The sequence below is a fragment of the Budorcas taxicolor genome, chromosome 1 (assembly GCF_023091745.1).
Source record: "Budorcas taxicolor isolate Tak-1 chromosome 1, Takin1.1, whole genome shotgun sequence".
In the NCBI taxonomy this organism is placed as follows: Eukaryota; Metazoa; Chordata; class Mammalia; order Artiodactyla; family Bovidae; genus Budorcas; species Budorcas taxicolor.
The window spans coordinates 5373384-5386485 of record NC_068910.1 but is presented as its reverse complement, the minus strand read 5'-3'; the positions used below and the strand labels follow the sequence as shown (position 1 = coordinate 5386485).

The following is a 13102-nucleotide window of genomic DNA, read 5'->3' as shown; positions in this document are numbered from 1 at the left end:
TCCTGCCCCGCAGCTCCTTATATCTAAAACCAACAATTGCCATTGAGAAAGCAGAAGTATTTCTAATTTGGAGCCAAAGCCTCTTCTTCTTGGATACCTCCTGTGGTGGGGAGCTCAGTATCTCTCAAGGCAATTCATTGTATTGTTAGACAACATCTACTTTTTCGACACCCTTTACTTTGAGCTGAAAGCTGTTTTCTCTGGCATATTCTTCAGTTAGATCTGTGGCTCTCAACTGTGGCTCATTTGCTTCCCAGTGAATATCTGGAAATGTCTAGAGATATTTTTGGTTGTCGTGTCTGGGAATGAAGGAGAGGGTGTTGTTAGCATCTGGTGAGTAGAGGCTGGGGGTGCTGCTAAACATCCAGTGAGGCACAGGACACCCCTTCACGACCAAGAATTATCCAGCTCAAAATGTCAATAGAGTGAACGCTGAGAAACTCAGAGTCAGACCTAGTTTTGAATCTTGGCTTCCCCAACCACTTCTAGCTGTGTGACTTTGAGTAAGTCGATGTACTCCTCTGAGCCTGAGCTCACCATTTCCTCCTCTCTGCCTTGGAGATCATCAGAAGACCTCGCTGTGGGCTTGTGGCAGGTACTTACTTACTAACAGATTTCTGAAAAGTCCCAGGGGCTAGCTGCCCCAGTCAGCACTCCCAGGGTGTGGATGGACAGTTGACCACCTTCATTTGCTGGCACGTGGACCTGATTGGATTAGACTGTAATCACTCTAGTAAAAATTCCACTGCAGCTCATGGTTTTGGAATGGAGCCATTGCCTCATCTCAGAAATGATGGCTTGCCTCTTAGAGAGGAAGGATCCGTTTCTGCTTGATACCACGTTGTCATCACGGGGGGTTAGCAGAACACTCCTACTCACTGTCTCAACTGAGGCTCCAGACAGCCCTGCAGGGAGGCGATACTGCTTGCCCTACTTTACAGCTGAGGACATTGGAGACCCGGCTGTTTTCCCAGGTTCCACACAGCCCATCACGTGGCAGAGTCGGGTGAGAACGCTCTCTTGCATGGCCTGTTCCTCGAGGGACACGGTGTTATCGAGACCCCTGGTTGCCCAGGTTCTTTCTTCTAGAAATGCCCTGTCCCGAGTGCCTCCTGAGGTTCGATTCTCTCTCCTCAGGGCATATCCTCTCTGTAGGCTCGACCTTGACCGCAGAGAGGGCACCTCAGAGCCCAGCAGGGACTGGGCAGCCTGAAGTGGGTGGGGCAGCCTGTGCAGCCACATGAACCCATATCCCCAGGTACTGCCCACCCTCGGCCAGAGTGCCTGGCATCCGTTTGGCATTGAGGGAGGGAAAACCATTCCAAGATCATCCCTCGAGGAGCTCAGATCCCCACGGGAGGGGAAAGCACCTTACATTAGCTGTGTCGCTGAGTGGAGCCTTTTCAGGGATCAGGTGAGAAAAGAGAGGCCAGAATGGCAGTCACCCAGCCCTGCGCTCAAGATGGCCCCACGCTTGGGTTAATGTTCTGCTGCCTCCATCCTGAAATGATTAATAACTTTCTGGCTTTTCATTTTGCACTGGGCCATGCGTATTATGTCTGGAGTGGGATGTGCAGGAGCTGCAGATGTGACCACCCCCTGCTGCCCTCTGGGCTGCCCTCCTAGTGGGATGCACTTTTCCCAGGAGCCCAGTCCCCTGGGCCTCCCTTCTCCTCCCCCTGCCGGGCTCCCAGCAGCAGCTCCATGTGTCTCTGCAGCAGCCTGGCTCCTGCACACCCCTTTCCAGGAATCCTTCTGAAACACGTGGTTTCAGAGAACAAAAGTGGGTTTTCTTGCTCCTAAAACGGATCCCTGAGCTGAAAAAAAAACCTTTTACCAGTAAATATCTGTTGAATGAATGAGTTCTGAGCTGAGGTATTTTGGAGCATCCTGCCTCTTGCTCATTTGTTTATTCACTTGACAAATATTTCTTGATAGTTTCCTTTTATCTTTATAATGTTATCAAAATAACATGCCTAAACTCTGAAAAAGAAACTGTGGTAAAAAATGGAGCTGATGGTGATACTTAAGTGAGGACTGCATAGTTCTAAAGAATAGCAAGGGGAGGTAAGAAAGCCTTCCTCAGTGATCAATGCAAAGAAATAAAGGAAAACCATAGAATGGGAAAGACTAGAGGTCTCTTCAAGAAAACTAGAGATACCAAGGGAACATTTCATGCAAAGATGGGCACAATAAAGGACAGAAATAGTATGGACCTAACAGAAGCAGGTATTAAGGTATTAAGAAGAGGTGGCAAGAATACACAGAAGAACTAATCAAAAAAGATCTTCATGACCCAGATAACCACGATAGTGTGATCACTCACCTAGAGCCAGACATCCTGGAGTGCGAAGTCAAGTGGGCCTTAGGAACCATCACTATGAACAAAGCTAGTGCAGGTGATGGAATTGCAGTTGAGCTATTTAAAAATCCTAAAAGACGATGCTGTGAATGTGTTGCACTCGATATGTCAGCAAATTTGGAAAACTCAGCAGTGGCTACAGGACTGGAAAAGGTCAATTTTCATTCCAATCCCAAAGAAAGGCAATGCCTAAGAATGTTCAAACTACCACACAATTGCACTCATCTCACACACTAGCAAAGTAATGCTCAAAATTCTCCAAGCCAGGCTTCAACAGTATGTGAACCATGTCAACAGTATGTGAACCGTGAAATTCCAGATATTCAAGCTGGTTTTAGAAAAGGCAGAGGAACCAGAGATCAAATTGCCAACATCCGCTGGATCATCAAAAAAGCAAGAGAGTTCCAGAAAAACATCTACTTCTGCTTTATTGACTATGCCAAAACCTATGACTGTGTAGATCACCACAAACTGTGGAAAATTCTTAAAGAGATGGGAATACCAGACCACCTGACCTGCCTCCTGAGAAATCTGTATGCATGTCAAGAAGCAACAGTTAGAACTGGACATGAAACAACAGACTGGTTCCAAATCAGGAAAGGGGTATGTCAAGGCTGCATATTGTCACCTTGCTTATTTAACTTCTATGCAGAGTACATCATGAGAAACGCTGGGGTGGATGAAGCACAAGCTGGAATCAAGATCGCCGGGAGAAATATCAATAACCTCAGATATGCAGATGACACCACACTTATCACAGAAAGCGAAGAAGAGCTAAACATCTTCTTGATAAAAGTGAAAGAGGAAAGTGAAGAAGTTGGCTTAAAGCTCAACAGTCAGAAAACTAAGGTCATGGCATCTGGTCCCATCACTTCATGACAAATAGATGGGGAAACAGGGGAAACAGTGGCTGACTTTATTTTCTTGGGCTCCAAAATCACTGCAGATGGTGACTGCAGCCATGAAATTAAAAGATGCTTGCTCCTTGGAAGAAAAGCTATGACCAACCTAGACATCGTATTAAAAAGCAGAGACATTACTTTGCCAACAAAGGTCTGTCTAGTCAAAGCTATGATTTTTCCAAAAGTCATGTATGGATGTGAGAGTTGGACTATAAAGAAAGCTGACTACCAAAGAATGGATGCTTTTGAACTGTGGTGTTGGAGAAGACTCTTGAGAGTCCCTTAGATTGCAAGGAGATCCAACCAGTCCATCCTGAAGGAAATCAGTCTTCAGTACTCATTGGAAGGATTGATGCTGAAGCTACAATACTTTGGCCACCTGATGCAAAGAATTGACTCATTGGAAAAGACCCTGATGCTGGGAAAGATTGAAGACAGGAGGAGAAGGGGACGACAGAGGATGAGATGGTTGGATGGCATCCCTGACTGAATGGACATGAGTTTGAGCAAGCTCCAAAGTTGGTGATGGAGGGAAGCCTGGCGTGCTGCAGTCCATGGGGTCACAAACAGTTGGACACAACTGAGTGACTGAACTGAACTGAACTAAGTGAGGAAGATAAGCTTATGCTGTATTAGTTTTCTCCAATATTTTACCCTTTTTTGGAACTGAAGTATACTTGATTTACAATATTAGTTTCTGGTGTAGGGCAAGCTGATTCAATTATATGCATATGTACACATATTATGTTTCATATTATTTTCCAATATGGTTTGATTTCCTGGGCTATACAGTAAGATCTTGTTGTTTATCTATTTTCTCCCATATTTTATTATGAAAAGTATCAATGAAAGAGAAAATTTAGAAGCATTGTACAGTGAACACTAATACACCAACCACCCAGGTCATAAATTAATGTTTTGCTCTTTTTGCTTTATCATACATCTACTCATTTATCCATTCTTCTAAGCAATCATCCACTCAACTTACTTTCTGACTCATATCAAAGTTAAGTTGCAGACACCAGTAGATTTCACCCTTAACTACTAAATTTCACACTTATTATCATTTCCGTGATCTCAGTTCAAGCAAGAAAACTTCTGTTTTTTAATCAAAAAGGGGAAAATACACAGATTCTTATATAAAAACATAACTTTTTGTCAAATGGAACTGTGGAATGATAACTAGTATATGCACAATAAAAAAGAATTGTTTTTCTCTGTATGTGTGGGGCAAAGAGCAAAAAGAGAAATTAGAAAAGGAAGCAATTTCCTCAAGGCTAGAAGGAAAGAGAGAAATGAGACCCTCCTGTGGAAACAGGAGGTAAGAGCTACCTAGGGAAGACCCAGCTGGAAGTATATTAGGGAAGTGCTTCCTGCTTCCTCCTAACCAAAATAAAAAATAAAAATCTCAGGGATGATATTGCCTTAGCCTTTCTTCTCCTTCTTGAAGGGGCTGTGGACAGTTCCAAGTGATCTGGGCTTGGGCGAGGCTGAAGGGAGGGCTTCCCAGGTGGCACTAGTGCTAAAGAACCTGCCTGCCAGCGCAGGAGACATAAGAGACATGGGTTCAATCCCTGGGTTGGGAAGATCCCCTGGAGAAGGAAATGACAACCCACTCCAGTATTCCTGCCCTGGGAAATCCCATGGGCAGAGGAACCTGGTGGCTACAGTCCATGGCGTTGCAAAGAGTCAGACACGACTGAAGCGATATGGGAGTGGAGAAAGCGACAGGCTGAAGCTGTAGGTTTGGGGCTTAGCTGACAGAGATGATGGCTGGAGTGGGGTGGGGTGAGTGGGTGAGACCCCAGAGGCCAACAGCAGAGAGTGATGGAGCAGAGGGCAGGGCCGGGTCACGGGAAGAGAAGGGGGTGCTAATGAAGCCGTCACAGGAGGCACAGTCAGCGGAGTGGGATAGCTGCCCTGGCTGCGGCTGTGCAGAGCTGGAGGAGAACCTGGAAAAACACCTACAGTGAGACTCTAAAACAGACACTCTGGAAGAACCTTTGGAGATCACCGACTGCACCTATCACATATGCCCCACGAGAAGATGCAGGCTGAGAGATCCCTCAGACCTGTCTTGGTGATAGAGCTGGGGCAAAGTCATTGGAAGGACTGATGCTGAAGCTGAAGCTCCAATACTTTGGCCACCTGGTGCAAAGAGCAGACTCATTGGAAAAGACTCTGATGCCGGGAAAGATTGAGGGCAGGAGGAGAAGGGGACGACAGAGGGTGAGGTGATTGGACGGCATCACCGACTCAAGGGACACGAGTTTGAGCAAGCTCTGGGAGGACAGGGACGCCTGGTGTGCTGCAGTCCATGGGGTCACAAAGAGTCAGACACGACAAGGTCACTGAATAACAACCAAAAAGTCAGTGCCGTTCAAGTAGCTCTTTTCCAATGAAGTGACTCAAGGGTTCCTTCCATAAAGATCAAATATCTTAGGGTGTTGCTTTTTTGTTCTCAGCTGAAGTAGAGTTGATGTACAATATTATGTTTATTACAGATATAACTAATAGGTGTGCAGCATGGTGTTTCCGTATTTTTATAGCTTATTTATAGTTATAAAATGTTGACTATATTATCTGTGTTGTACAATTTATCCTTGTAGCTTATTTATTTTATACACAATAGCTTGTGCCTCTTGATCCTGTCCTGTACCCCTCTCTCTATCTTCCCCCTTCCCTCTCCTCTCTGGTAATCACTGGTTCTCTTTATCGATAGTCGGCTTCTTTTTCTATTATATTCACTGGCTTGTTTTGTCTCTCAGATTCTGCATATAAGTGATATCATACAGTATTTATCTTTGTCTGGACTAATTCACTAAGCATTTGTTTTTTTTGTTGGCATTGCTGCTGCTGTTCAATCCCTAAGTCATATCCGACTCTTTGGGACCCCATGGACTGCAGCATGCCAGACTTCCCCGTCCTTCACTATCTCCCAGAGTTTGCTCAGATTCATGTCCATGGAGTCGGGGATGCTGTCTAACCATCTCATCCTTTGCCACCCTCTTCTTTCTTTGCCTTCAATCTTTCCCAGCATCAATGTTTTTCCAGTGAGTCGGCTCTTTGCATCAGGTGGCCAGAGTATTGGAGCTTCAGCTTCAACATCAGTCCTTCCAATGAATATTCAGGGTTGATTTCCTTCAGGATTGACTGCTTTGATCTCCTTGCAGTCCAAAGGACTCGCAAGAGTCTCCTCCAGCACAATTCGAAAGCATCAATTCAGTGCTCAGCCTTCTTTATGGTACAACTCTCATATCTGTACATGACTACTGGAAAGGCCATAGCTTTGACTAGATGGGCCTTTGTCGGCAAAGTGATGCCTCTACTTTTTAAAGATGTGTGCAACTTGAGAGTTGTGAGTGAAGTTTTATTGGGGGCAAAACGAGGACGACAGCCCCTCAGATAGCTCTGAGAGACTGCTGCAAAGAGGCAGTTGGGAAATGTCAATATATAAGATTTCGGTAAGGAGAAGTTCAATGCAATCGAGAACTTACTCTGCAAAAGTTTTTCTGCTAGTCACAAGGCGCTGACGTCCCCATGAAGGGATTTAGTGTTTTCCTAAATATGAAGAGATACAAGGATTGGGATCATGAAATCAGTTCCTGAAAATATCTAACTATCTGAAGACCTGTTCCACCAGATTCCCTGGAGAACAGAATGCCTCACTGCACCCTGGATTCCTTCAACAGCGGGGGTTGAAGGTCAACAGCTGCAGAGGCACAGGGTTCAATCTCCACAGAGGCAGATGGCAAATGCTATTGTGCAGTCCCTGGCAGATGCTCTTGGCAAGTACCAGTTTGTAGTTGACAGGCAAGTACCAATTTGTAGCTGACAATATGCTGTCTAGGTTTGTCATAGCTTTCCTTCCAAGGAGCAGATGTCTTTAAATTTCATGGGGGCAATCACCATCCGCAGGGATTTTGGAGCCCAAGAAAATAAAACCTGTCACTGCTTCCACTTTTTCTTCTTCTATTTGCCATGAAGTGATGAGACTGGATGCCATGATCTTAGTTTTTTGAATGTTGAGTTTTAAGCCAGCTTTTTCACTCTTCTCTTTCACCCTCATCAAAATGCAGCTTAGTTCCTCTTTGCTTTTTGTCGGTAGAGTGGTATCATCTGCATATCTGAGGTTGTTCACTAAGCGTAATGCATTCTAAGTCCATCTGTGTTGTGGCAGATGGCAACTTTTATTTCTTTGTTATGGCTGAGTAGTATTCCACTGTGTGTGTATATATATATATAATATGCGACAATCCTCTGGATTCATTTGTTGACGGACACTTAGGTTGCTCCAGTATCTTGGCAGTTGTGAGTAATACTGCAGTGAACGTCGGGGGAGATGCGTCTTTCTGAATTAGCGTTTTTGTTTTTGTCAGATGTACACCCAGATGCGGAACTGCTGGGTCACACAGTCATTCTACTCATAGTTGTTTAAGGCACCTCCATACTGTTCTCAATAATGGTTATACAAATTTACATTCTTACCAACAGTGTGCAAGGCTGCCCATTTCTCTACATCCTCACCAACACTATCTGTGTTCTTTTCGCTGATAGCCATTCTGACGGGTATGAGGTGACGTATCATTGTGGTTTTGATTCACATTTATTTCCCTAATGATTAGTGCTGTGGAGCATCTTTTCATGTGCTAGTTGGCCATCTCTATGTCCTCTTTGGAAAAATGTCTATTAGGGTCTTCTGTCTGTTTTTTAATCAGGTTCTTTGGTTTTGTTTTGTTTGTTTGTTTTTTCTATGTTGAGTTATATGAGCTGTTTGTATATATTCAATATTAACCTCTTATCAATCATATCATTTGCAAATATCTTCTCCCATTCAGTAGACTGTCTTTCCATTTTGTCCATGGATCCTTCTGCTGTGCAAAAGAATTCAAATTTAATTAGGTCCATTTGTTTTGGGCTGGGTTTTGCTTTTTATCTTTAAAAATCATAAGAATGTAGCCTTCTAGCCAAGAATTTATCTGGCTTTGCCTTAATGTAGAAATAATGTTTTTTGCTGAATTATCAAGAGACATTTACACTGTTGGTATTTCTCAGTTTTCCTTAAACTCATACCACTTTTTGATTGATATAAAAATCTAACAACACCTTCTGGAAGTTTTAATACCAACTTTGACCTCCCACCCCAGTTGAGGATCAGCTGTAGCCATCTGTTTTCAGTATAGTCCCACTAGCAGAGGTTGTGTTACATATTACTTTGCATAGTTATGGAGTGAAAAAAGATTCAAATATAAAAGTGAAATGATAAAAATGCTTTCTCAGATAACATAATCCTCTTCCCATTTGAGAACCATTCATCTAAGCAGATTTTCTAGATTTATTTCATGCTTTGTGTGCCCTGGTAACCCTCCCTTATATTGGTTAGCAGTGCTTTAGATGCAAGTAAAATCTCTCACAAGAGTGACTTAAGCAAAAAAGATATTTAAGTATTTCTCATAATAATCAGCCTGGTGGAAGAAGACTCCAGGGTCAGCTCAGCAGCTCAGTAATAACTAGACTCTGAGTTGGCATCTCAGTGGTTTTCTCGGTGTTTCCCTGATGGCCCCAAGATGACTGCCATTGCTCCGTGCATCACTCACTATCACAAAGCAGAGGGCAAGTAGGAGACACCCTTGTATTCATTTTGCTCATTTGTCAGAGAGGGAGAACTTTTCCAGAACCCCAGCTCTGCCATGAGACTTCCCCATCTACCTCGTCAGCCGCAGGTATGTCTGACACCCACTCCTAGACCAGCCGCTGGCAAAGAGAAACAATGGCACCGTATGCAGCTTAGACCAATCGTGATGCAACCCACCTCCCAGCCCGTGTGTGCAACAGGGGACTTGTACAAACCTCACCTCGTTTTAGCCCATGCTCCTCCACTAGAATGTAACCTCCTTGAAGACAGAGGTTTTTGCTTTGTTCACTGCTGTATTCCCAGCATCCAGGACAATGCCCAGCAATGCAATGAATAGTCAATAACTGAAGGAAGGAGGGGATGGCTAAGGAGGCAGGGGGTATAGGCCCCAGGTAACCAGCAGTGTCTATCATCCTGATCGCACACAACCATGGTTTGATGCCTGTGACAGCGCTGAGTGATGCTACTGATCACGGGACCTCTGACCTGAATCCTTGTGTCTTTCCCCCCAGGGAGTGAACCATAGCTGGAGGCTACACTTGTGCCAATGACCTGTCCCAATTCCTCCTGCATCTTCGAAGACAAGATGTGTGAGGGGAATAAGACCGCCCCTGCCAGCGATGCCCAGCTGATGCCCCTGGTGGTGGTCCTGAGCACCATCTCCTTGGTCACAGTGGGACTCAACCTGCTGGTCCTGTACGCTGTGCGCAGCGAGCGGAAACTGCACACGGTGGGGAACCTCTACATCGTCAGCCTCTCGGTGGCCGATCTGATCGTGGGGGTGGTCGTCATGCCCATAAACATCCTCTACCTCCTCAGGTGCAGGTGGTCCCTGGGGCGCCCTCTCTGCCTCTTCTGGCTTTCCATGGACTATGTGGCCAGCACGGCGTCCATTTTCAGCGTCTTCATCCTGTGCATCGACCGCTACCGTTCTGTGCAGCAGCCCCTCAAGTACCTGCGGTATCGTACCAAGACCCGAGCATCCGTCACCATCCTAGCTGCCTGGTTTCTGTCCTTCCTGTGGATTATCCCCATTCTGAGCTGGCGTCACTTCCAGCCGAAGACCCCAGAGCCCACGGGGGACAAGTGTGAGACGGACTTCTACAAAGTCATGTGGTTCAAAATCATGACCGCCATCATCAACTTCTACCTGCCCACCTTGCTCATGCTCTGGTTCTATGCTAAGATCTACAAGGCTGTGCGGCAACACTGCCAGCACCGAGAGCTCATCAACGGGTCCTTCCCCTCCTTCTCTGACGTGAAGATGAAGCCAGAGAACCTCCAGGTGGGCGCCAAGAAACCAGGGAAGGAGTCCCCCTGGGAGGTTCTGAAAAGGAAGCCAAAAGACACCGGGGGTGGACCTGTCTTGAAGCCACCATCCCAGGAGCCAAAGGAGGTGACATCTCTAGGCGTCTTCAGCCAAGAGAAGGATGGGGAACCGGGCAAATTCTACTCCTTCCCGCTTGACACTGTGCAGACGCAGCCAGAGGCAGAGGGGAGTGGCAGGGGCTATGCAGCCATCAACCAGAGCCAGAACCGGTTTGAGATGGGTGAGGAGGGCCTGAACATGCCTGGGGCTAAGGAGGCCTTAGAGGATCAGATCCAAGGTGACTGCCAGTCCTTCTCCCGGACAGACTCGGACACCCCCGCAGAGCTGGCACCGGGGAAAGGCAAGTCGAGAAGCGAGTCTAGCACAGGCCTGGAGTACATCAAGTTCACTTGGAAGAGGCTGCGCTCGCATTCGCGACAGTACGTGTCTGGGTTGCACATGAACCGAGAGCGGAAGGCCGCCAAGCAGCTGGGTTTTATCATGGCGGCCTTCATCGTCTGCTGGATTCCTTACTTCATCTTCTTCATGGTCGTTGCCTTCTGCGAGAGCTGCTCTAACGAGCGTGTGCACATGTTCACCATCTGGCTGGGCTACATCAACTCCACGCTGAACCCCCTCATCTACCCCTTGTGCAATGAGAACTTCAAGAAGACCTTCAAGAAAATTCTGCACATTCGTTCCTAGGAGAGGCTCCCAGGGGATGCAACCAAGTGACGCTTAACGACGTCCCTGAAGGAAGTGAAGGAGGAAGCCTGTTGCGTTGCCAGGCACCTGGGCTTTCTGGAGTCGCAAGAGCGGTCTTAGGGGCTGGGGAGTTTGGAAAGTTCGTAGGCGCAGTGGGAAGAACGGCAGATGGCGGTGGTCAGCAGAGAGATTGTGCTCTGAGAGCCGAATATTTGCAAGAGGCTTAGATCTGTCTGAGCTCTCCTGTTCCTCGGGAATGTGGGGCCTCAAGCTCACACTAGAATTCCAGCTTTCAAACTCAGATTATCAGGCTACTGAAGGGACGTGTGGGTAGAGTTCCAGTGCAACTCTGGAGCCTTCTCCAAATGAGCTCCACGACTGTGGAGCAGAGACCTTAGACATGCAGATAGATGCTGTCCCTGCCCAGGGCCACCTTGAAAGGCAGGACAGCTACTCCACTGTGACTGCCACGTCTCAGAACACCTCTCTTCTGAGCCTCTTATGCAGCTTTCTCCAGATCCAGTGTCTGAACAACCCTGGCTCCTCCACCGTATTATTTCTCACTCACGCGCATCTTCAGAGTTGATGGGGAATGATGCAGTCTGCACATCCATCGTTTGCAAACCCAAATTCCGTTCTCCTATTAAAGGAGAGGTTGAATGCCTCCCTCAAAGAGAAAAGGAGTATTTTTTTAGACGGTTGTATATTAGAAACAAAGAGAAGTGGGGAGAATAAAGCCATATTGCTTGAGGGCTGTGCCAGGTGGATGTCATTTAAGCCCCTTGACACCCCACAACAGGAGGATGGTATTACTAGAAAAGCAAATGGAGGGACCACGAGGTGCAATAAGGTACCTGAGATCACACAACTAGTTATAAGAAAGCTGGAGCAAACATCCTATGGTTTCAACTCACTGTAACACATTTTCTCCAAAAGGCAAAAATTTGTTCTATTCAGGACACACACACACACACACACACACACAATTCCTGAGAGTGGTGGCAGTTCACAAGTGTATATTGAGAGGAGGAACAGCTGACATAGAATGTGGCCACAGAGGCGATACTTTGAGGAGGAACAGCATACTTTTTCATCTGTGAATTCTGCTGTGTTTATCCAAGAAACATCATCATGTACTTTTATGGTCACACTTTTTAAGTCAAAACTTGCAAAGGCATGGGAACAGGCAGTTTTACTCGGTGTTTATGTTGCAATCTGGTTGTGATTTATATTTTAAAACTGGATGTTAAACTGTCATATATGTAGCCAGTGGGAGTGCCTGTATAAGCTGGTATTTTATGTCTTGTGTTCCTTTTTGCATGATCTGTTAAAATGAGAGATTTTTACCTACTAAAATATGATCTTTGAAGTTATACTGTTATAAGGTTGATTGATTTAATTCTGCCTTTCTGAGTCTCTTGGACTTAAGAAGATGTACTGAAATGTAACGTTAAATGTTATAAGGTTTGATACAAGGTTTCCCTTTGGTTTCTGGTCATATTGTAAATGTCTTTAGAAAAGGACTTACTTTTTATAACAAGCTTCCCTCTCTACTTTGTACCTCCCTAAGCTCTTCTCCCTCAAAACTGGAGGGAGCCAAAGAGACTTTTATCCTGCTTTGGGTTATCCTGGTCTGTTTCCATGTCAAAACCCAGAAGAGTTGCTTCCTGGGTCCCCTCGGGACCAAGGAGCACTTGAAGTCTTTCTAAAGACACACCCCACACAGACAAATGGCTAAGTGCCCATTACCGATATTGATGAACAGTTGAAGCAACTAGTGAAGCCAAGTGGTTACAAGTTCAGATCTTGGTCAACGAGATCTGGATTTGAATCTGACAAGAACAAAAATGGTCAGTATAATCTGCCAGAGCATAAAAAACAAGGTTCCTTGCGTCATTGTGTATGGTTTTTACAGTGCTTGCAGAGTAAACGGTACCTAGTGGGGACTCGGAGTTTTAAAGTATACTGAGCGTATACCTCATGCTTTACCACTTCTATCTAATCTTTACAACAACCTTGTGAGGCAGATTTCTGTGGTTTTTACAAATAGGCAAACCATAGCACAGAGGGGTTAATAAGAACCGAGTCTAAGACCTGATTCTGGAATGGGCTTCCTTTCCACGGTATCAACCTTTTCTTCCTCCAGCTCTCTGTACGATTGAATTAACTGTTGAATTCATGAAAGGCAG

General features: G+C 45.7%; 1 protein-coding gene across 2 annotated transcripts in view; it reads left to right on the top strand.

Moving 5' to 3' along the window:
• Positions 1-12090, top strand: part of HRH1 (histamine receptor H1) — a 49044-nt gene extending 36954 nt beyond the window's left edge. For both annotated transcript variants that reach the window (XM_052663632.1, XM_052663704.1), the window contains exon 2: positions 9412-12090. In XM_052663632.1, coding sequence (XP_052519592.1) covers positions 9447-10913 — 1467 coding nt within the window. In that variant the 5' untranslated portion in view covers positions 9412-9446 and the 3' untranslated portion in view covers positions 10914-12090. The remainder of the gene's footprint in view (positions 1-9411) is intronic.
• The last annotated feature ends 1012 nt before the right edge of the window (positions 12091-13102 follow it).